The sequence below is a fragment of the Echeneis naucrates genome, chromosome 3, assembly GCF_900963305.1.
Source record: "Echeneis naucrates chromosome 3, fEcheNa1.1, whole genome shotgun sequence".
NCBI lineage: Eukaryota > Metazoa > Chordata > Actinopteri > Carangiformes > Echeneidae > Echeneis > Echeneis naucrates.
Window position 1 is genome coordinate 12,876,036 of NC_042513.1, and position 24,664 is coordinate 12,900,699.

The 24,664-nt window shown below is 40.9% G+C and overlaps 1 protein-coding gene across 1 annotated transcript in view; it reads left to right on the forward strand.

The window, feature by feature from the left end:
- The window catches only part of mapk8ip1b (mitogen-activated protein kinase 8 interacting protein 1b), a 39,799-nt gene extending 21,759 nt beyond the window's left edge, over positions 1-18,040 (forward strand). The window contains exons 3-12 of the mRNA XM_029498508.1: positions 1,750-2,007; positions 8,408-8,489; positions 9,904-11,040; positions 12,787-12,862; positions 14,224-14,396; positions 15,216-15,319; positions 15,525-15,641; positions 16,119-16,189; positions 16,517-16,615; positions 17,093-18,040. Of these exons, the coding sequence (XP_029354368.1) occupies positions 1,750-2,007; positions 8,408-8,489; positions 9,904-11,040; positions 12,787-12,862; positions 14,224-14,396; positions 15,216-15,319; positions 15,525-15,641; positions 16,119-16,189; positions 16,517-16,615; positions 17,093-17,165 (2,190 nt within the window). The 3' untranslated portion in view covers positions 17,166-18,040. The remainder of the gene's footprint in view (positions 1-1,749; positions 2,008-8,407; positions 8,490-9,903; positions 11,041-12,786; positions 12,863-14,223; positions 14,397-15,215; positions 15,320-15,524; positions 15,642-16,118; positions 16,190-16,516; positions 16,616-17,092) is intronic.
- Positions 18,041-24,664: the final 6,624 nt, after the last annotated feature.

The following is a 24,664-nucleotide window of genomic DNA, read 5'->3' on the forward strand; positions in this document are numbered from 1 at the left end:
AAAATAATGCACTCATATGGCGAAAATATGATACTGAAAACGTGTTATTCAGTCTGCCACACTCCTTTTTGGAATGCTACATTTACGTGTAGCTGGATTATACTTCACTATGTCTTATCTTTATGCAAATAATTATTACTATTTTTTTAACTTATCTGAAGGTAAAAGCCGCTGAAGAATCACATGGCACTTAAATCAGACATATGAGCTTCTTAGGTTAAGATTAAGGTTGAGTTCATCTGATTTAGTTTAATGTTGCAGTATCACTGGATGCTGCAGTTCTTATTAGGGAGGATTTGCAAGACTTGCATACTATGTGCTGTAAATGTTGTTTGTGTGTATGCCATGTAAACCGGGTGCATGCTAAAGACAGTAATGGGCTTAAAACTGGCAGACTGTGTGTGTGTGTGTGTGTGTGTGTGTGTGTCTGTACAGTAGCAGCAGTGACAGTGATGGTGAGTAAAGCAGACTGTGCTGGCCCAGTGCCCTGGGACTTACTGGACTTTCCTGGTTGTCATTTGCTTTGATAATAGCAGCAGCGCAAAAGACAGTCAAAGTGAATCTCATAGAAGGCCGGTGCTGCAAATCATCATTTAACTTTAAATGTGGCAGATTTTTACAGAGATTTTATTGTGGAAACATTTAATTTTTTTTCTAGAATAATTATGTCAGATTATAAAGGTATTCAGAACAATAGGCATTTCATTTTTCTATAACTTCTTTCTTGTGTATGTGATTCTGTAATGATGTGATTTATTTATTTTCTCCTTGTGAGACAAGGGGTCACCAACACTGGTTGAATTTCTTGAAATCAACCAGGTCAGGTGGATCGGCAATAAAAACTGAATATTTTGTCAGTAGATAGCAGTAAAACAAGACTATGAATATCTGCCTATGCCTTTTTCTTCTTTTTTTTTAGCTGAATGCCAGCATGAACATGCTGCCATGCAAATGTGGAGCAGATCACTGTCACTAACTTTGTTTGGCTTGTTAGCATGCTAACATGAACTAATAAGCACAAAGAGCTGAGGGTGAAGGGGATCTGGGCCAGATTGAAATTTGACCTGATGCTGCGCTGGATGAAGAATCAGATGGTTTCAGTAACCAACGAAAAATATCACCTTAATGGTAGAATGGCCCGGGAATATTAAAGAATGTGAGCAGTTACCTTACTGAGTTCTGTATAATGGCCATCCAATAGGAGAGAAATTTCAGTCTGAAACAAAGTGGTGTGACAACACTGGTACTCCTCGAGCCCTGTGACTTAAGATGGATGAGATCAGCACAGCTCTACAGATTGTTGGGAGTAAATTTACAGAAATAGGAGCTAAAATATTTGTACGATAAATATGCCCAAAAATCACGACCGCAGCATCCATGTAAGAGAGTGATGTGTTGGATACGACTCTCTACACTGTGAGTCGTACATCTGAGTCACTGCTCATGGCAAGGACCTGTTTGTTGTGCCCTCATTTGTGAGGGCAGACCACACTTGAGCAATGAAACAACAGGTGAGTGTGACTTATGTGTGATTTAATTCTCATTACTTTAGCCAGATGTGGTTTCTGATTCTGCTTTAAACTGCTCAGTGTTGGCAGTGAGAGTGTTACAGTCTGAACCTCTCCTCTAATTGGCCAATCTTCTCATCCCATGCACACACACACACACACTCTTTCGTCTGTCTCTCTCTGTCTCTCCCCCCCTCCTTTGCTTCCTCAGCTGACAGTACGTTTCCTCCAATCCCTGCAGGGCCATGTGAGGCGAGGAACCAATAGCATGTCGGGGAGGGCAGAGCTTGGTGCCGTCGGCCAGCTTCAGGCTGAAATGCTGCATTTGGACCTTATAGACGGTGCTGACGGTTACCTCAGCGACAAAGAGTCCTTAAAGGCTTCCGCCATCGCACCCCCATCAGCCAGCAAGGACCCTGCAGCGGCAGTTACCATGGATACCTACCGGCCCAAGAGACCCACGACCCTTAACCTTTTCCCAATTGTGCCACGCACACAGGTAAAGGCTAGATTAAGCTTATCCACACGCACACAATATTGATCAAGAAGCAGAAAGAGAAGAGGACATGTCTTCTCTGTGAGTGAGTGTGTCAGTCTCACACTCATATTTTACTGACATTTAAAAATGACATGACACCAATGGACAACCTGTGTGACATCACCACTGGAGTCATTACAAGTCAGCCTCTGACAGAAAGTGTTTACTGGACGTGAACAATAGCCTCATTTGTTTGGACACAGTTTGTTTTTGTTTTGTTTTTTTTCTCCCTCTCACTCTTGGTGCCCGTCTCTGTTTGTGTTTGAATGCTGCAAGAGCTCGTGACTGTGTGAATCTGTATGAGTGTGTGTTTTTCTTGCTCTTCACGCTTTGTGAGGACCAGTTTCAGCTACACCTCTCACGATGGAGACCATGCTGTCTTCCAATGGCTGTTTGAGGGTTATTTTTAAGCTTAATTGTTGAGGCTTAGGTTAGGTTAAGGTTGATATCAGGAGCGACAGAAGGTAGAGTATCAGTACGGGTCCTCACTGGTATGGGACATACAGACATGAGTGTATGTATTTGGCGTAGGCTGTGGATGATGGTGGAAGTGTGTGTCGCTCAATGTCTGTTCGTCTCATGTTTATCCAGAGAGCTCTGCCACATTCCTTCATCAAACGGATACACTTCTGGCGTGTGTGTATGTGTGCGCGTGTGTATTAAACAGATTACTTCCCTACAAGTGCCAGTAAGTTCTTCAAATTAAACAATATTAATCTTTTGTAATCGCCTTCCTGCACAAAACATAGAGGCGCTTTTTGATCTCACACCCCTGACAGCAGGATGACATCATTCGTCTGTGCATCCCAAAGCGATTACAAATGACTGCTGGAAAATAAATCTGTTAATGATGTCACAACATTTAACAGAGTGATTAGCTTTGGGGAAAGGTCAAGATTTGGAGTAAAATGACAATAATAATTAAGTTATGCAGACCCTGTTCCTTAAAAAAAAAAAAAAGTCTTTTATTCTCATCATTATTGCATTATCAGCCCCTTTTCGTATTTGCTGAAATGATTAATGCTGTTTGGTAGATCTAAACGTAATTCACACAAAACAGACAACGCGAGCTGTCTATTGATACTTGTTGTCACTCGTGTCAGAAAACATGCGTGACCCAAATATCCAGCAGAGACAATAACAGCCCTCTGAAGTTGTGTGTCCACTGGCAAGATCAGTATCCACCCACAGCCCGAACTAAGTCTGCGTTACCTTCTTTAATCTGGCTGTTTAGCTGCTAATTTAGTCTGCCATTTGGTTGTGGGCAGGGCTGATTCAGGTACAGTGGGTTTATCTTCACAGCTGCTGCTACACAAAGTGAGCTCAACCATTCAATAAATCTGTATTGAGCTGGACAGTAATTTAAGATCATTAAATAATTCTTTCAAAGAAACAGGTTGAAAGGTCTTTGAATATTAAATGTTAATTTCAATTTTGATTTGTCTCCTAATTCAATAAGAAAATGTACTTGCCATAGACCACAGAAATGTAAACTCTAATGATGTTATGCAAAGTACAATTATGTGTATGTTGGTGAGTTTGCACATGACACACGTACACACATGCACACACACTCTCGCTCCCCCACGGTATGAGCTGTCAACACGATCAACCAAGCAGTGCTATATTTGTCAACGCTTTGTTCTTTGCCCACTTTCCATGAGGCTACTGTACTCACTGCTGCTTTTGTTCTTGTGTGTGTGTGTGTGTGTGTATGTGTGTGTGTGTGTGTGTGTGTGTGAGCTGTCAGAACTGTAAAAGCATAGAGGAAATAATTGCTTTGAAACCTTTTTTCTTCTTGGGAGGTTTGCAAGTCTCCTAGGAACATGTTAACTCTCCTCTTTAAGCAATTCTCAATATTTCAATTGCAAATTGGTGACATTTTCCTGAAAGCGATGTAAGTGTTAACACTGAAGACATGAAGCAACGGACGACATCTCATGAACACAATATCTTTCAGCAAGCAGATTCTGGGGTCTTTATTGCTAATAATGTTGACCATGTTTACAGTTGACATTTTAGTGTTATTCATATGAATTTATCTGTCAAAATGAAAATGAAGCAGACAGACCTTTATTTAGAAATCACCAGCTTTAACTTTTCAGCCACAGACTCAAGTGGTTAAAATTGCAGGATGTCATGAATCTCAAATGAGTAATAGTAGTAGCTATATGAAAATAAAATGGATATATAGATAAAATAGATGAATAGATGTTGCTGTTTGCCAGGTTTCTAAAGTAACACATTGGCTGGTGAGCAAAAAAGTTACTAGCCAATCAGAATTTCCACTAACCATTTGACGTTAAACGTTCTTGTTTTAGTTTTGCACGCTCTGTCGCCGATATCCGCATCCCCTTCATTCTTTCTCTTCTCACCCAACCTCGTCTGTCCCAACTTCAACCACCGCCGCATGTAGTTAAGTTTTACTTTAGATGTTAAACTACGTTTTACGTTCAACTTTAGCTCCGCTGTTTTTATCTACCTCCCTCACACTATCTATCTATCTGTTCGTTTCTCACACTGGTTGCACTCTTCACTGTAGCGTGGCCAGCCGTTGGTCATATTAAATATCATTATGTAGCATTACGGCACAGTATTTATTGGAAATGTAGGAATCACTGCCAGGGGTACAAATGACCGAGAACAAAACATAAAGTAGAGTATATCTGACCAACAGGAGTGCCACATGCATCACCAGCTAAACTGGCTAGTAAGTTTTTATCAACACCCACCAAAATGAATTTTAGCCCACATTTGGCAGGTTGGCGGGTGTTAATTTAGAACCCTGCTGTTTATACTTTGTTGAACCTGCTTCCAGCATTTCCCCGAAATAGCTTGTTTAGAGCTGGTGCATTAAGTGGCTATACTGTAGATGACGTAAACAAATACACAATATTTAAGAAAGATCTACAAGGGGAAGCTGCATTGCATTTTAGGAAATAATTATTTCGTCTTTTAGCTTCACATATATCGTTTTACCTGTTTTGTAGAGAAAGCTACAATTGTACAGATTCAGGAACCAACATACAAATACATAGAGTAAAAACCTGAACAGATAGTTTTTAGCCCCTACTGATGAAAGATGTGCATCAGCAAAATAGGCTAAAAACAATGGTTACTTCATTTTTTTTTCTTTTAATAAAACTTGCAATTGTGAAACTACTACGACAGCTCCAACAGAGCTGACAGTGGGGTTCAGTCAGGCGGTGCCGGAAAACTACATGAGATGAGCTACATGAGTGCTGATGATCTCCCACTTCCCTCAAACTGACAACTGTAAGGAGAGAGAGTGCACACTTGGTGATATTTCCAGGTCAATGAATCAGTAAAAATGTAAAATATACAGTTAGCTCTGCACCACTGGCAGCATGTGACAGATTTCTGTGGTTTAACAAAAGCAACGTTTGAGCAATGATGCAATGAAGACTTTGAAAAAGAAAGAAATATTTTAAAATCCTATTCAGCCACTATTTGGTGTAATTTTCTTCTTCTTTTAGGCAACGGTGGGTAAAGCTTTCGCTTTTAATTTTAATTTAATTTTCCTGAAAGTACATACACCTCTTTTTTAGGATTAAATATCAGATTTTTTTTATCCTAAAAGACTTCACTGTGTCTGGTTCATGTACACAATTACCCTTTTGAAAATCGCTATGGACAGCTACTTTCAATGGAGAGGGCCTAAAACCTACTAAATGATATTATGGACAAATTATCATATTAACTATACCATTTCCTCACATTCTGTACAATCAGCTGGTTGAAAGCTTTTATCTGGTTGCTTGCCTTCTTTTTGTCTTTTCTCACATATACAGTATTTCAGTGTTTTGTGTCTCCATTGTCAGTCAAAGTTTGAAACACATTCACTGAAACACAGAATTAGAAAATGTTTTATCTCAGATTATCTCTATTCAAAGATTCTGGAATATAATTATTTAACAAAGTGTCGGTCTTTGTGGAATAATTATACTCCAGAATCTTTGAATTCATCCACCCAAGGAAGGATTCGTCCATCATAATCCAGCTACAACTCTGATCTTTCATCTAACCACAGGACACTTTATTAAAGTATGTCTGTGTGAATGAGATAAAATTACTCTTAGTTGTACTTATGAAATGTAGTTTGCCGTTGTTGGTTTCTAAACTACTTCCTTCACTCACTTTGTTCAGTGGCAGAAGGGAGGAACAACCACAGGCTGGTACCCTTATCAATGCAGACCAAACCTCTCCACAATGATAACAGTTCATTTTCAACCTATATTTGTTGGCAATAATCTCCCAGGAAGAAACCTGATATAGCCATTGGAATTAAATAATTGATTTATTACTCTAACTAGTTACAAAGCCACACAGTTTACAGGCTGTCTCCAGGGTTCAAATGGAAACAATTTGCTTTGATTTGTTTGGTTGTCTGATGGGTTGTGCATTTGTATTTCTGTCTTTGTGTTCCATGAAGTGACATTATGTTTCAAACTTTTCCAAGTGTGTGCTGTGTCGTTTAGAGTTGCATGTCTGATCTTATCGCTTACGGCCAAACTGTTTATGTCTAGTTGATATGGTCACGTGTTATCAGAGTCACTCCCATGTAGATCTTATCCATTAACAAACACAACATACACTCCCAGTACATCTGAGTCACTGCTCATGGCAAGGACCTTTTGGTAAAACAAACCTTTGCTCCTCAAAGTGATGCTTCTGTCTCCCACCTGCTGAGTCACTTGTTACCACGGCAACCACTCTGTTTCCACCTGGTAGTCTATACATATATGGGAAGTGAGTCATTTGGTGGGTGGACGGAGGAGCAATGTATAATCCTACTTTGGACAACACGCTGTCGTCACCGGAGTTTCCAGTTCTCTTTCCATCTGTTAAAATCTCCCTTCCTCTTATCCAGATGGATATAAAAATAAAATGCATCTGCACCACTGAGCCACATACTGAAAGCTGGCAATAGATATCAGTTCAGATATGGTTCAGATTTGTACCAGTGCTTGCTTTTAGCCTTTGTAACAAGTTGCGTCAATAATAGTGACATATAAAGGCATTTGAAGTGGGAAAGTTGTTGTTTACATGCAGTGAAGGAGGAATGTGTCATTCATTTGTATCCTTTTTGTATTCACTGTATTTAACTCCGACTCACTATAAAAGTGCAGATTCTGGTCAAGTCGGGACCATCTGGTGTATTGTCATGTTGTTTTTCACATTATCATTTGTTATGCTTTAAAAATGAGACATTGACTGCTTCAAATGCAGAAACAATGTTTTATGGACTATATACTTCCCAAAAAGGTTTTGCATTTGAAAATGATTTATAGTAACAGCACCAGTACTGAATCATTTAAAAAATGAGGTGAAGTGCTTCTTGTGCTTCCTGCTAATGCACACCTATAGGACCTGGAGACATGATCAAATATAAGACTGACTTTATGGCCAGATTCATCACGTTCAGAATACGAGTCCCCCTCACACGAACAGCCAGCTCAGTTTTCTGAGGTACACATCACTGTGCGTTTTTTGTGTAGACAAAGTTCATTGTGCTGTTTTAATAGTTGTGCCTTTCTGTTTTTTGTGCTCAAAAAGTGAACAGTTGTAATTCACTTACCCAATACTTGGCTATTTGAGAAACATTTTGAAATAAAGTCATTCAGTGGTCAAAGAGAGAAGCGGCACAGGGCCTGATAGAAGTGTTTCACTGCCCTCTCTGGCTGAAGGTTCCCCTCTGCTGCTCCTCTGCCTGTGTGTGGCTGGGTGTGGTCAGATGTGCACCTGTTTGTGACTGTGTGCTAGAAAACTACTCAAAACCTGGAAAACGTCAAATTTTCTTGCTTATCTTTGCCAAAATATCCAAGGTGATGATGAAACTGATCTATTTTTCAAATAAGACAGGCAATAAAGGGGACAAATCAAGGTAATTTTGGGGTAAACTGACCCTTTATGTAGACTTTAAAAAATGAAAAAGGAGAGAAGTTTCCTAGTTTCTAGAAAAAGGCTCTGTCCTATCTATTAACAGCTCCCTCAAAAACGGCCAAAAGAGCAAAAGTGTGTGCAAGTGTTTGTGGGTATGTGTGTGTTCCTAGTTGCTTGTCTAAAAGGTCTGGTCCCCTTTAAATGCACATCACGGAGCACAGACAAAAGAATCCCTGCTCATTCAACAGAATAAAAGCTTTGTGTGTGTGCGTGTGTGTGTGTGTGTGTGTGTGTGTGTGTGTTTGCTAGGGAGAGAGAGAGACAAAAACTTGGGCGTCAGGATCCAGAACTCAGTGACCAATCCTTCCTCTCTCTTCCTGCCTTTTTCTCTGTTCTCCCTATCTGTTTTGCTTTCTCATCACTTCCTCCTTCTTTTGCTTTTTCTACATGTCCACAGGACACATTAAACAACAACTCCTTTGGGAAGAAATACAGTTGGCAGGAGAAAGTTTCAGGTTCATCCTCGCCCCTTAAAACAGGTGAGTTCTTCCTTCTCACCACAAAGTTTACATTTCAGTTTCAATTCTTTCTCTTATCTTGACAAATGGGATGCGCCGGCAGTAATATTATTCACCCTTGTGTTTCAAAAGAAGGAGCTGAATGTGTGTGTGTGATTCACATTGAAGATGGCAGGTTGTGTTACTCTCTGACCCTGAAGAGATAGTGTTAAGTCTTGGATTAGCTATGCTGGGCTAAGTGTAGCTAGCTGATGCAGTAGTGTATATAATGCCTTTGTGTATGTGTGTGTGTGTGCGTGCGTGCGTGTGTGTGCGCTAGTCAGCTCAGGATTTAGCCAGCTGGGAGCTGTCGTAGCTCGTTGCCACAGCTTGTGTCACAGCACAATGTGAGGTGACACACCAAACTTCCTGCTCTTGGAATAAGTCATACATTACTTACTACCTCCATCAAGACCTAGAAAAAAAAAAATATTCAAAATAAATGAATCAATAACCCTAACCCTAACCCTGACACCAAGCCACGTGCTTACCCAAAATGAGCCATTAGCTGTTACTGTGTTGGATTTTATTTGTTTGTGAGACAATGTACAGCATAAAGATCATTTGTAAAGAAAGCCTAACAGAAAATTATCTACATAATCCACATGCAAGTCATACGATGGTAATATAATGAATTACGTGGACTGAAAATCCTGGTTGTTATCACTGAGCGTTGGACAAGGCAATATGCCAAGGTTCACAGATTGCGGCATTGATTTATCCACTCTACAACATGAGCTTTCACAGTTGAATGGACACGTAAGGATATTTAATATATCCTTTTTGATTTATCTGGACATTGCGTCACTTCTTAGACAAAGATTTCCATATGAGCACAACAGAAAGGGTGCCATTCATATGCAAACTAACAAACAACGTCACATGACCTCCCAGATTTACATCAAAGATGATTTGGTGAGATAATGTTAGGCTTAACAGAAACGCTTTTATTATTAATGCTCTATAAGTGTTGAGGTGTATAGAAATATGCAGAGCTCACCTGACATTTGCTGTGCTGTAGCTTCAGATGTCAGTGCTGCATCATCAGTGAAATGATCATGCCTGGATATCCTGCCGATGGATTATGACATAACACATCAATCACCTTCTCTTGGCTGCAGTGAATTTGATGAGTAATGGGGATTTAGGGGCATAATCCTGACATGCGTTACCTAACCATTTCTACTTTTCTCTCGTCATTTGTGCTTTGTTTCATCTGTCTGTGCGTCCGCTGCCATGTCTGCCTTCCTTTCTGTCTGTTATCGGTCATGTCTGCGCTTCTGCATCATGTATGTTTACTCTGTGTGTTTGTCTGGTCTTTGTACCTGCTTGTGTGCTTGCTTGTGCGTTTTCGCGACTCTGTGCATGCTGCTGTTTGCGTCTGCTTTTCCTCTAGGTGAGCTCACACCTCCACGTGAGCACAGCTGTCTGAGCGACGAGGACAAGGTGCAGGGCGGGGGAGCGCAGACCAAAGACCGTGGGACTTCCACCGACGCCCCCTGCAGACACAGCCACACCTCTGGACACTCGCACAGCTCATCCACAGCAGCATCAACGCGCTCCAAGCTTCAGGAGAAGCCGCCCGCGCCCCCGCCACCACAGAACTACACACCAGCTCCTCTATACCCGGCGGGAAAGACAGATGGAGGTGGGAACCACCGGGAGAGGATCAGATACCAGACAGACGTGCGTCTAGAGCCCACAGAGGAAATCTATCTAACTCCTGTGCAACGTTCAGCCGACCCCCTTGAACCTTCCAACGTGCAGGACCGGCCTTTTCTCTCACAGCAGACTGAGCAGGGCCGCATGTCCATCAGCTCTGACACTGAGGGCCCCCCTCCTTACCAGCCCCTCCCAGATCGGACAAAGCCCTCCATCTATGAGGAGGACGAAGTCTACATACCCCCACCATCGTATGCTTCCTGTGTGGAGTCCCTCATCACACCGCCCAGCATGGCTGTCTCCACTCGCTCCTCCCTCGCTCTGGACCTCAGCCTAAAGGGGGCAGGAATGGGAGCTGGGGCTATGCTGAGGGCTGGGTCATCGGTGGAGTATGTGGACGCCACAGACGATAGCTACTGTGGAGAGGACGAGGATGTGGACAGGATAATAATGGATGGAAGGATGAGGAACAGGGGAGAAAAGAGCGATGGCGGTGGGCATAGAAGAGCCACCCAGTTAAGGACTTCCATGAGCTCGGAGGCCAGTGGCCTTTCGTATGACTCGGTCAAATACACGCTGGTGGTGGATGAGCATGCTCAGCTGGAGCTAGTCAGTCTTCGGCAGTGTTACCAAGGCTACAGTGATGACAGTGACTCAGCCACCGTCTATGACAACTGCGTCTCCTCTCCCTATGAGTCGGCCATCGGGGAGGAGTATGAGGAAGATGAGGATGAGGAAGATGGAGCTCGGATAGGAGGGGTGAGGAGAGAGGCCACAGCCTGTCTGTCTGAAGACTCCACTCCTGAAGCAGATCTGCACTTCTCCAAGAAGTTCCTCAACGTCTTCATGAATGGACGCTCACGCTCTTCTAGTAAGTTTCTGGCATGATATTGCCAACGTTTTAACTCCAGTCACATGTTACATGTTTAAAGCTGGATGACAAATTAAGATTGTCATGTGTTCACTTCTGGATTTTAAATACATTTTTATTTTTAGAAAGACTTAGAAGAATCAGGTTTGGTTAGGTTTTTGTTGCATATCCACAAATATACACTTATAGCCATCACATCCTTTATTCTCCAGGATAATGAGGCAGTCTCATGATGCTTCTCTTTTGGCCATTTACTAGGCAGTATTCTGTCTTATACCCCTATTATTTAATTATGAATGTGCCTACCAGAATCCAAAATTTTACATTTCACCCTAAAATTATGTGAAATAACCAGCAAGCACAACAGCAACATGAGCTTTTGTTCTCTCTTATTCCATTTTACACATAAGAGTAACACAGGGGTGAATGCTGTCAAGTGAATTGGCGGTGTGTTGTAAAAGGCTTATGGATGCCGTAGAGATAATCCAGAGCTGGAACATGCTCGTACAGCACAGATCATTAGGTCATTCTTTAGTTGTACAGCGCTGAATTCAATTTAATTCTGTGTAAATGCTAACAAGTGAAGAATTGATTGATTTAATCAGTTTTGGAGGTATCACTTAAGGAAGGTGTATTAATTAATGTTTGTTATCACAAATGCATTCCAAAAATTTCTATTATTTTGCTTTATGTGAAAGTTACAGTAATTTAAACCCTATCAACAAGCTTCACTTGTTACGTAAATGGTTTTTGATGCCTTATTCAAATCGATATCAGCATACCGACAGCGGCACGTCAACATCAGAAACACCGATGGATGTTTAAATGGCCTGCTGGGTGGAGAGACCCCGACTCCGCATATATATTGTGTGTTTCCAGCTCCTTTCTTCTCAGCTGTTGGCAGACCGAGAGAGGGATAATGTGCTGAGGAAAAACAAAGCAATTACACACATATTATAAATGATATTTTTCCCTGTCATTAAGTCTTCACTTCTTCTAAGTGTTCTTTTTTCCAGCTTTTGTCTTTTGGTTAGGTTGAATTTCAAAGGTTGTAGGACAACATTGTCAATTGTCTTCTGTAATGAAGCTATAAAAAGGCATTTATACGCAGAAATGTTTGCAAAAATATCTTTTTGAACATTTGGGGGGTTACGTATGTAAAGTGCAGTATATCGAAAACTTCCATTTCAACCATCAGTTTTCTGCTCTCCCATTGGTAAAGAAAGAAGTTTTCTGTATTTGCCTCCATTAGACCCGTTACCACCTTAAAAAAAATGAATAACATCAACAGTCCTACACAAACCCAAATCTCAGTGTGTGTAAAGCAATTAGCAGGGAAGACTCGTGTGTGAGAGACAGATAGTGAGAGAATGCATGTAAATGTGTGGTCATTCCCTCTAATAGTCCAACTAATAGTCTTCTGGAAGCCGTCCATGTTTTACTTTCTCATTAGAAACACCACAGCACTTTATCTGAGCAGTGCAGGCGGGGAAAACTGTCTCAGGGGAAAGTGGGCAGAAATACACAATGCTCACCTGTTTCATGCCTACTTAAAGTGTGATTCATGCATCCTGACGCGTGCTTCAGAGTAAACACCAAGGGCCTTAATGGGGTTTCATATTCTTTTGTTGGGGGGCTTTTGTTGTAATATGACATTGCAGCTGTTAATCTTTTTGCCACCCCATTACAGGAAATTATTTCATTTTTGACGTGTATTTTCCTTTTCTTTTTTTGCTTGTATTCAAGGTGCAGAGTCCTTTGGCTTATTCTCATGTGTCATAAACGGAGAGGAGAGGGACCAGAGTCACAGAGCTGTCTACAGGTGGGGAAGAATTACACACCCATCATCCTCATCATCCTTCCTACTCATGATATCAGCCATCGTGATTACTGAACATGGTTACACTTTGTTCAGCACATCATTAAATAATACTGTCCCATCACTGCAAGAAAGGTCGGGGTTCAAACCCCGGGCCTGGCTGTGACTGTGTGGGTTCCCTGTGGGCGCTTGAGCTTCCTCCCGAAGTCAAAATACCATAATGTTGATTATGCGTATTCTTACTTTCCAAATATAAAATATAATTCTTATCTCATCGGAAAGTCACAACCAAAATCTTGTATTCTTCTACTCTCGGTTGTACACAAATACAAAGTTTGCCTGAATTAAAAAAAACAAAAACAAAAATGTGGATCTGGTCTGAATGATCATGTTTTTGCCTTCATGCCTAGCTTATTCTATTCTGATATAAACATGTAGTGTCTTTCAGATTATTCCAAAATCACATTATAAGATTTTAATCATTGCCTCGCTTTGTGACTGCCAATCTACGAGAGAGAATGGCTCTGGTTTAAACACATTACATGGGGAAATATTATTGGGACATTTTTGTTTACATGGCTAATGACCTGACCACTGCTGTGGAAACTTTGTCAGATCTTAAAAACTTTTCCCACAACTCTATTGTTGCCATTAGAGCAGAAACCAAATTTTCCATGTCTCTTCAGTCAGAATCTGTTTCCAGTTTTCAGAATTGGCTGCTGTTGTAGAAACCCTCTGGCTGATAAACGCACAGAGCAGTGGGGGTGGGGGGCTAAAAGAGCAGCAGTGCAGTCATGTGCACAGCATCGCTGATGTACAGATACAGGACATTATCCATGCATTGCTGAAAGTAGGGGGCTTGTGACAGTGTACTTGAGGTGTGTGTGTTCTGGTGCATATTCATCCACTAGCATCTCATCACCAAGCTAGTTGGCAATGTTGTAAAATTGTTTTAGGTTTTACCTCTACATTAAGCATTAAGAATTGAATTTCTTTAAACATTTTTTGAGACCCTCTTAGAAAAAGAATCCGTATTGGTAAAGCTAAAAACAGGGTTTACTTTCTCATAAAAGCTGATGCTGGGATCCTGCGTTGTGAGTGTTTTGAGTTTTACCCGGGCTCATACGCTGGAAGGAAATAACAGCTTGGATTCAAATGAATGCAAATGCCAAATGCTCCAGACGTAAACTGTGAAATGTGCTTTTGTATATTTCTGCAAGCTTGAGGAGTATAACTTTAAAATGATCTAAACTCCCAGATGTAAAATCCAGGACAGATTACTATAGCTGCAATGTAAGATGGTTCATTCAGTTCATGAGCAGCCTCTGAGTAGCAGCCTGCTTAAACTGCATCTGTCCCAACAGGTTTGTCCCTCGACATGACGATGAGCTGGAGCTGGAGGTGGACGATCCATTGCTGGTGGATGTGCAGGCGGAGGATTACTGGTATGAGGGCTACAACATGAGAACTGGCGCCCGCGGGATCTTCCCAGCTTACTACGCTATAGAAGTGAGCAAAGACAGCGAGTGCTACAAAGGTAAAGATGCTGAAATGCCTGCCTCCTCTGGTTTACAACATGAAACGCATGGAAACATTACCCTTCAGCTGCTTAGTTTCAAAAGGTAGAGCTGCATCGTGATTACTAACTTCTATAGGTTAGACTTTTCAAAGAACTATGGATTGCTGAAAAACTGGGGGTACATGAGTTAACCTGGAGCTGCAGCAGGACTTTGGTCCATTATTCACTGAAGCCACTTAGGTTGCAGTGGTACACAAGTGACAAAGTAAATTCTGCTGAAACAGAAATAATAATAAACCGTGTCCTGTTTAGTTTTGAGAAGCATTTTCTAAACTATCCACAGAGCTCAGTGATGTGTGTAAGTATTAACCCCAACCCAAGAAATTTACAAATCCCAACAGGTTGCCGTTGCGTAATCACATCCAGTCAGAATATTTTTTTAAATAGAAAAAATGACAGAACAAGTTTAGAGCAGAGGATTTTTGGCTGTTCTGCAAATGTCACAATGAGACTCAAACAGCGTTTCAGCGTTAGCCAGAATAACAATGCAAAAGGCAGCAGGAATCCAAAGAGCAACATCTACTAGGTTCAGGCCCCGGGATCAGGACCTCTGGGTGTGTTGTGCTTTTCCACAAAGCCAGTGAGTAATCTGTATGGCAATAATGCCTGTGAGGATCAGTGTATATATATGGTCCTTGTGGAAAAGGAAACATTTTGCAAAGTACTGAGTCAGTGCTAAACAGACAGAAGCAATGCTGTCCTTTAGATGCTGTGACAAAAAAGCCTTTATTTAATGCTGTTATGAGCTCTTACTCTGCAACTTTTCTTCCTGTGCAGTGAAGAGCAGTGAATGGATGGACAGATACCGGCTGAAGTTCTTGGGCTCAGTCCAGGTGCCCTACCACAAAGGAAACGACGTTCTTTGTGCTGCTATGCAGAAGGTACATGTTGCGAACACGTGAATGTGTTTTCATTTGTGTTTGAGGGCCTAAAGCGTCTGACTACTGTATCGTAACATCATAGAAAGATAGACGCTGCCTCAGCTTTTATTTTATTTATTTTATTTTTTTTTAAATCTTTGCAAAAGACATATGACACATCTGGTGAGGACTTGAGTTAAAATTTGAGTTTTCATCTTTTTTCCAGATTGCCACTAACAGAAGGATGACAGTCAAGTACAACCCACCGTCCTCTTGCATCCTGGAGATCAGTGTCAAAGGAATCAAGCTTTCAGTTCAAGAGGATTATTATGCTTGTGACAGAGTAAGCGAGTCCATCCTTTTGTCAGTCTAATACAAATTAATTGAAGTGCAGCCTCTTTTACATATAGAAACTAATTTTCACTGTGGAATCTCATACAAAATTTGAGACATGTCTCCCCCACGTGGTTGTTAATGGACACTACAGATAAATAAGCATTTTCTGGTTTCAGCACTTTTCTCCATTTCATTGATTTACAACTGTAGTATGTCTTTTCCGGTGGAGGTTATACACCAATAATGGCCATATGATGAACTTTGTTATGTTGCCTGCTCAGACTGAAAAGATGCAGAATACAATCTTGCCAGAACGGCTCTCTCTCTGAGCAGATTCATTATCAGAATAGTTTAATCATTTTCTCTAGAGCAATTGTTTTATTTTCACTTTAGGTGAGAGCAAAGCTGTGACTTGTAACATTTGCATGGTAAAGGCTTTAATTAAAGGTGTTTATTCTGCAACTGTTTTCTGTTTGTCTCGCAGAGTAACGAGTGCAGTCACTTCTTCCAATTAAAGAATGTCTCCTTCTGCGGCTATCACCCCAAAAACAGCAAGTAAGTACAGATGGAAAGCACAAAGCACTGCTTCCAGTCAGACATTGCCGAAGTCCGCAACAAACCAGAGCATTTATAGACTGGACAATTACAATCAGTTTTGTTTTCTGTCCTACCATCCCAAAAGATATTATGTCAAAACATTTCCTAGTGTTCACCTGCAGAGAGCATAAAAGAAGTTGCTGCCAGTGTACCAGCCTCCACAGAGACACATGATCTCAGACACTGCCATTTATCATAACTAAATGACAAAATGAATTTTGCGTTATGACCACACTTATTTCCCTCCATGGAGTGCCTTGTCCTTCTTCTTCATCCTCTCTACAGGTATTTTGGCTTCATAACAAAACATCCAGCAGACCACAGATTCGCCTGCCACGTGTTTGTGTCGGAAAACTCCACTAAACCTCTTGCAGAGTCAGTGGGGTGAGTTGCACTGTGTGTGTACTTAAATACTCAGTGTTTGCATTTACTTCTCCTCTGTTGCAAAAACAGATTAAACCATCTGCGTTACGGATGCTCCAGTCTTGGCATCACTTTAACATGATTGAAAAAACTCGTCCGGTATATATGTCCGATTTTTGTTCTGTCTTAAAAGTAGCTGAGGACTAATTTTATTCAGTTTTCTTCAAAACTATTTATGCAAGTCTAAATCCATTTGCAGATGAAAGAAATATCCTAATATCTAAAATAACACAGTTTGAGGATATTAGTGTAAAGATCTAGGTATTTACTACTGAGAGGCCAAGAAATGTACAAGTTCAGACAGGCTGCTGTCGCATAATAACATCCGAGCCCCAGTGCACTGATAGAACTGGACAGACCAGGATGAATTATAAGACACAAGGGTCTGTAGTTTTGAATGGGGTGTTAAAATGACTGTTACATGTTTTTGTCTTTCAGGAAAGCCTTCCAGTTGTACTATAAAGAGTTTGTGGAGTTCTCCTGCCCTACAGAGGACATCTACCTGGAATAGCACTGCCCTGCCTTCAACCACAGCACTGTACAGTACACTGTATCATAACATTACGTTGCATGAAGGACAGACCTATCTAAATTAAAATAAATAAATTAAAACCTAACAAATCTGACAAGCAAGCAGGAAAAAAGGATCAGGTTTGGGACAGTGGTGAAACCTTTGTGCAATGTGAAGTAATGGGAAAAACAAGTCAAAGTTGATGTGTACTGAGAAAAGAAAATATGTAAAACGGTGTCAGTGGTTAGTAAGTGATGGCGGGCTGTCTCTGGAAAGCACAAACATTGTATCACCATGGCCTTGGCAACGCTAGTTAGCCTGTAGCATTATCTCAGCAGGAGTACTTGGCAAAAGTAAGACAGCAGCTGAGAAATGGACAAATGAACACATGATGAATTTGCTTGGAATTCAGATATTTACAGTCTGAGTATGAGGGATGTGTGTATTTACTAAATTCAATTCTTACACTGAAAATGTACTCAAACAGAAACAAAAATCCATGTACAAAGAGCAAAGTTTATCCTTTTTGCACAGCTAACATAGAGGTGATCCACAATGGTAAAAACCCCACCCTGTAACCAAAACTGTTTGAAAACCAGCCACAGGTGATGTTCTTTGCATTTCTGGGTTCTTTCAGATCTTTGGCATATTGTGCCTTCTCCCGTCAACACCTGATATTTCCATCAGCAGTTAGACAGCAGAAAATGTTGCAGCTGCCAACACAACATTGCAGGTTTGTCAACAAAGTACATTATCAACAGAAAGTTGGTCCACCTTTATTTTCATAACTGACTTATCATTCAGGTCATTTTTTATGACAAAGGAAACCATAAAAATCTGTGGGTTTCAGATTGTCAAATGTCCGAATCGAGAGATTGCGTGTTATCTATGGTATTAAACCCAACTGGGTTTTGGCTCCTCAATGATATATATATATATATATATATATATATATATATATATATATATATATATATATATATATATATATATATATATATATATATATATATATATATATATATATATATATATATATATATATATATATATATATATATATATATATATATATATATATATATATATATATATATGACTGCATTAGGACCAACAGTGCTTTCTGTTCCTCTGGTTTATTTGATTTGGGATTGTGTGAGGTACTTGTTTATTTAAAATATTTTTGACATGCTGATCTATAAATTCTCTTAAACGTATTACTATGCACAAGCACATGCTAGCACACACTATTACGCCACAGGTCAACTTACTTTAAGTTTGCAGGAATTGGGTCATTTCAAGGTGTAAAAAATTTAATGCTAAAAGAAAGGGCTGTTTGATACCAGATGAACTGGTAAAAATATTCAGAAGAAAGCATACGCATTACTGTCTGCACACATTGTTATTTTGAAGCGCATGCAATGGCCAAAAGACATTTCCCCGCTTCTTTTCCTCTTCAAAGGGAGCACGCCCATGTTCACCAATGTGCATCTACCGCAGGCAATACTCTCACAACCCCACGTCAAATAATCCCTTATCCCTTCAAGCGCAGTGGCAGGATGAAGCATCTGTGATGTACAATGTCTGGTTTAGCACAGCACAGCTGGGACGTCTGGGATCTTCACACAAATAGAAGACAAAGATACAGTAAAGAGGAGGGCGCACATTAGAATCTAACAGTTAGCACATATGTTGCTTTTCTGTGGGTTGGAGGGAAGTCCTACACTTCCCAGAGTAGGACGGAGGCAATTCAAGACTGAATCAAAGACCCTCTAAATTCCCAGAACATAATTTCTCCATGCTTAGAAAAAACAAAAAAGAAAACAGTGTGAGGGTGTTTGACTTTTTAGTAGCTTCTATTGGTACTTTAGTCCCAAGCTATCAGCCCCTCCACCACACAACCCAGCCAAGCTTTAGCCCTAATGCCAGAAACACTGAGTTCTAACATGGTGTAAAGACAGTTTGCTTGTAGAATAACAAGAAGAAAAAAAAAAAGCATCTTGGTTAGGCTCTGTCGTGGTAGAAGATATTAGCCAACATACAGAATATCTTTTGTGTGGTGTGGTGCTCTACAAACTCGCTCCTCATAGTTTCCGCATCATAAATACAAAACGCTCTCAGTGTGGAAGTGACAAGATATTAAGGCTGAGCCTCAGAAGCAGCAGGTACAGGTGCTCGCAAGGTAGCAAGAAACAAAACCCTGGTGTCTTCAGATCTTCACTAGTAGTGCCTCTTTCTCATCTCACCATTACTTGTGACCTTCTTCAACGAACAACATCACAACATTTTAATGCATTGCCATCTAGCGTGTGATGACTTTAAGAGTTTGATTGCAGATTGAGATGTAGGAGTAATGATCCAAGTTTTGATTTTTTTTCCCTCTGCACTACATGTTTTGTACCAATGCTGCTGTACTTCTTTCAAGCAATGCCAATACAGCTCCTCAATGTCTGTTCTTCAAGAGTAAGAACTAACCAATAGAGTCAGTCCAAGAAATACAGGAGACAGAAGGTGAAGGTTGACATAGTATGGGACCAAAATATGTTCATGCATCTGACTGTCTTACCATGGCTTTGATATTTATAGGAATGCAGACAACTCATTTAGGAAATAAAGCCCTTGGTCACAAAATTAAAGACTTGGACTGAAGACCCCAAAACCAGTTGCATTCATGTCCAAGTTTCCAACCTGTTTAAAATCTCTGGAGAATTTGAAGAACAAACCTTCAAAGATGCTGTAGCTGCAGACTCAAGATTTGTGTTGAACTTGTCAAAAAGGACTCTTGTGGGCTCCAGTCTAGTCTCTAGTCTGTCGGGGGGGGGGTCTGGTCTAGTCTAGTCTCTAGGTTCTGGGGGGAATGCTTTTCCGTGTTGTACCCCAGTCCATCACTCACTGGGGTGAGTCACCAATTAGGCATGTTCGGCTGCCCAGGCCAGGAACTGAAGCCGTGACCTTCCTACTTCTTATTGTGGGGCGACAGTGCTAACCACTATGCTGGTCAAGGCAAACGTGGCAAAAGTGGATCTGTGTGGACATTAACCAGCTGTTTTAGAACAATATCTCACAAGTATCAACATACATTTCTATATAGTTCCCTATTTTGTGTTTGTAAACTTTCATCATCTAATCTCTACAAAAACAAGCTGTGTGTGTCATGTTGGGAAGTAAAGCACATTGCAGTGTAAAGGTGAGGCAGCATGTCTCTGTATGTCTTATTGTGTGAATGATGTATGTAAGTGAATTTCCCTCAGGATAAATAAAGTGCATATCTATCATATTGAAATAATATAATATTGCACCTGGGATGGGATGTAAATGAAAAATACAGATGGAAGTTGCCGATCTACCAGCTGAGCTACGAGTGGTGAGCGCTGTCGCCCCACAATAAGAAGGTCGCGGGTTCGGTTCCCAGCCTGGGCAGCCAAACGTGTCTAGGTTAATTGGTGACTTGATGAAAATGTATGTGGTGACACGGTGGTGTAGTGCCACATGCTGCTCGAGTCAATTTGGCTAGGTGACTCTAAATTGTGCGTAGAGTGAGTGATGGACTGGGCTACAGCACGGAAAAGCAGACACCCCCCTCCACAGACTGGAGTCATTTTACTGTAAACACATGAATAATGAAAAAAGTCCTGAAGCAAATTTTAAAATGTCAGAATTTTGGGCGGGCGGGCGGGCGGGCAGGTGGGGGGGTCTAACACCTCTGGGCTGCATCATCTGAACAGAGCAGTTTAAACTCATTTCTGCATCGTTCTGAATCATTCCTAAGTTCCAGCATGCATAGAGCACAGCTGTTCTGCACTGAAAAACAGTGTGCTTCCTACATTATTTGTCACTAACACTGATTTCTAACAGAGTTTTGTATGTGTTCTGTAGCTAACAAAAGAGAAAAGATAAAATGCCTGTATAAGAAAGATTACTTAAGAAAGGAAGTGTCAGTTCCAGTCATTTTGCTAGTCCCCACTGTTTGTCCCACTCCAAGGACACAAAAAGACCAAAAACAAAACATTTGTCTGCTGTTATTGCAGCCATTGTATTCAGTACTGAATTTTATATGAGTTCCCTTCTTAAGAGCCAATCAAGTGGATTGAGAGAAAATGGACCGTAGTGGGGTGTATACAAAGGGTGTACAGACATGCCATATACAAATAAATAATTTAATATCTGTAATTATAAATATTACATTGTATGGATTCAACATGTAGTATGTGAAATTTCTTTTTATTTTGGATTTTTTTTAGGTGTCAATTATTCTTTATTTAAAAATTTTACTGTAGATGTCACAGTGTCCTGTCATCATTTTGTTGGCATGAAAGTGAAGGGCAGCCGGCCATGACCTTTTGGTGTAGAGTCAAAGATAGGTAGGTGGGAAGGTCAATTCTAAAGTCCCTTTAGGTTTGAATGTGAGCATGCTGGCACGGGGTCTTCCTCGCCCTCACACAATGTCACCTGGGATTCCCTCACGCCACACCTGTGACCCTTAAATACACACAACATATCACACCGATACATAAACAGGGCACCCCCGGAAGGACTGAAGAAACAAAAAGGCGGGACCAGGTGAATAGGTGAAGCAATAATGACCAGTTACACTTTCTGGCGTCTCCCTCCAAGTGGTTTGAAGAAGCCTGGCTCTCTCAAAAGCATGAATCCTCTCCTTTCCTCCTTTTTTCTGTGTCAGGTGTTAGGACAGCAAAATGCACAATATTTTTTCTACTTCACGTCCGTTTCCATCATCAGACCACAGAACAAAGAAGAGCTAACCAAGTTATTTAATGCCAGCTCCGAGTCATTCCCATCTGCTGCCTCCTGTACTCAAAGGTCAGACATCCAAGCAGGTGAATGAAAATGCTCAAAATATAAAGACAGCTCCTGTAAATCTCTCCTGCAGCTTCAAATATGGTGTAATACAGATTGAACTTGGAGGAGGAAGTTAACTGAAATATGCACAGTACAAAGGCTTCATAATTTGTTGCTATCACTTGGAAAAAAAAATTGGAGGAAGGATGAACTAACAAGAAGTAAAGGGAGCTTTTTTATTTTACCTCCGTGTAGGAGGGTGTCTTTACTCCATGCTCCTGTCAGTAGTATTCATCCTCCAAATTGGGTTTATAAGGATGTTCAAAGTTAGATGGCAGGGAAGGAAGGATGGGCCTCTCACCGTAATCTGTGGTGACATAATCAAATGGTTGTATATCAATATTTCTGCACACCACTGGGCAGCACTGCTGCTTCCATCACCTTATCTTGGACACAAAGCACAGACTTTGTTTGGAAAAGCTAACTGGAAGGTAATTAGTTAACAAACTAATTACAAACAGCATGTGGTTGTCTTACCACCAGTACGGCTAACATGCTGCTTGAAGAGGCCAGGATCAAAGAGCAGCTCCAACTCGGCCGTGTCTTCCTCAGCCCTGCTGGAAGAGGACAGGAGTAGATGAAAATGGTGACATGTACTTACAATCCCAGGCCACTCCAGAGAATGAGACAATGGTGGTGCTCCATATTTTATACCAAAAACATCCACTCTCTCAGGATTCTCTCTGAAGTTTCGACAACAACAGGTCAATGGACCAAAGATGAGAGAGGCTCTGAGGCACTCACTGCTTGGCTCAAAAACCTGCAATTTAGCATGAAGAGCGTAGGCGGGCTGGACTCGGGGTTCAGCTTGAGGTTACTTTTTAGTCAAGTCAGAGTTAGCTGTTTTAATGTCGAGTTTCTGAATACAGGCTGTGTGCATCTTGTTCATACAGAGCCTAGACCGGCTTTATAAAAGCATACGTAGTAATCTCATTTTGAAACATTAGCATTGAAAATCCACGAAGCAAGCGTTTTTATAGTTACAGCTGTACAACTGCATTACCTGATGAGGATTTTAAGACCACCTACCGCCACAGTTTAGGTGCGGACAGGCCTCCACCAATCACAAGACAGAAAAGAGAGAGAAGAGCTAGCATGACTTTATCGATTGTGTCGCGGCTGCGTTGTTAACAGACCAGCTAAAAGTCAGCTAGTTCATCAAATCACAAAAAAAGGCAGATTCCAGAATTACAGTTATTACACTTTCCGGGATACAACAAGCAGTCGCCGTGGTCACTGCCATTGTTTTAAATATTAACATATTTTACTGGTATCCAAGTGCGCACCCTCTTAAAATATGCTATGCTAACCATATCATATTGTTTAAATGTAAGTTAGGGTTCTGAGCTGCATCCTGTTCTGTTCTTCTGTGTGATTAGATCGTCCTGAATATTTCTTAAAACTCTCACACACCATTTGGTTATTTTGAAGGGACCTAACAAAGAACAATCAAAATGTCAGTTTGACTACCGTGGCAATTTAGTTTGAATTGTCTGCTGTAAAATGGCATTGCATGGAGTGACAAAGCATTCTGCCTAAATAAATGCCTGGTAGTTGCTGGTAATCTCAGCGCTGCACCATGATTTAAATCTTTGATTAAAGACAAAATATTTCATTCCTGACAAAGAGACAGAACATCCTGTCATTCATCAGCCGCTCTTGACTCGACTCTGAGAGGTTGTTTCGTTGTGACTGTCATGTTTGGGATGTCATTTACTTGAAATGAAAAAGGCTTTTATGATTGAAAAACTTGTGCTGCTTCCACTGATGAGTTGGAAATGAGACTAGCTTAACAACGTTTCCATTCATTTAAAATTCCATCTCTGAGGGAATATACAAAGCCTTGTTGTTTTCATCATGCTGTTAACAAGATTTATATGTCAGGTACAATAGTATCAGTTGTCTCTTTTGTTCAGTTCGGTTTAGGTTTCGTCTTTGTTCCCTTCCTTTGCAGTACTTCCTGTTTTATTTTGAAACGGTGATCCTACTCCCCGTATCCTGTGAAGTATCCCTCCTTTGCGATTGCCTGCTTCTCACTCATGTGTTGCACCTCTAACTGACGTCTCGTCCCTCAGTGTATTTAAAATGTGCTTCCCTTCCTTCCTGTGCCAGATTGTCCTTGTGATTTTGTGCTTTTACCAGTTTTTCTGAAGATACCTGGTTTTACACCGTGGACTAATTAAATTGCTTTGACATTCTATATGAACTGAGAATGTCAAACATTGACTGTTTAATGATGGCTGAAAGGACACAGGCGGTTTTAAGCATCCAGCACAATTTTGATGTGCTGTCTAAGCATTACCTTAATGAGAGAGACAGCAGTATTACATGTCAAGAACCAGTTTGCCCATCTGACCCCTGGCTGGCCTAGCACACCCTCAGCATGAACCACACGCCAGCCACCTGCGTCATTCAGCTGACCTCAGATCAGCTTGGACCTGTCTGATTCAAGGTCATGCATTATTCATAGACTGCCACCATCTGGCACATCAACGCGCCCTGCAAACCTGAACATTCACCCTGTCAAAGACAAGGCAAGAAAAGGGCACCGTTTTATTCAGGCACTTCAAGTACTTGTCATGGATCAGTGCTTTAAGTTGACTGATCAAATGGTATTCCAGTTTCATGCTGTTTTAAAG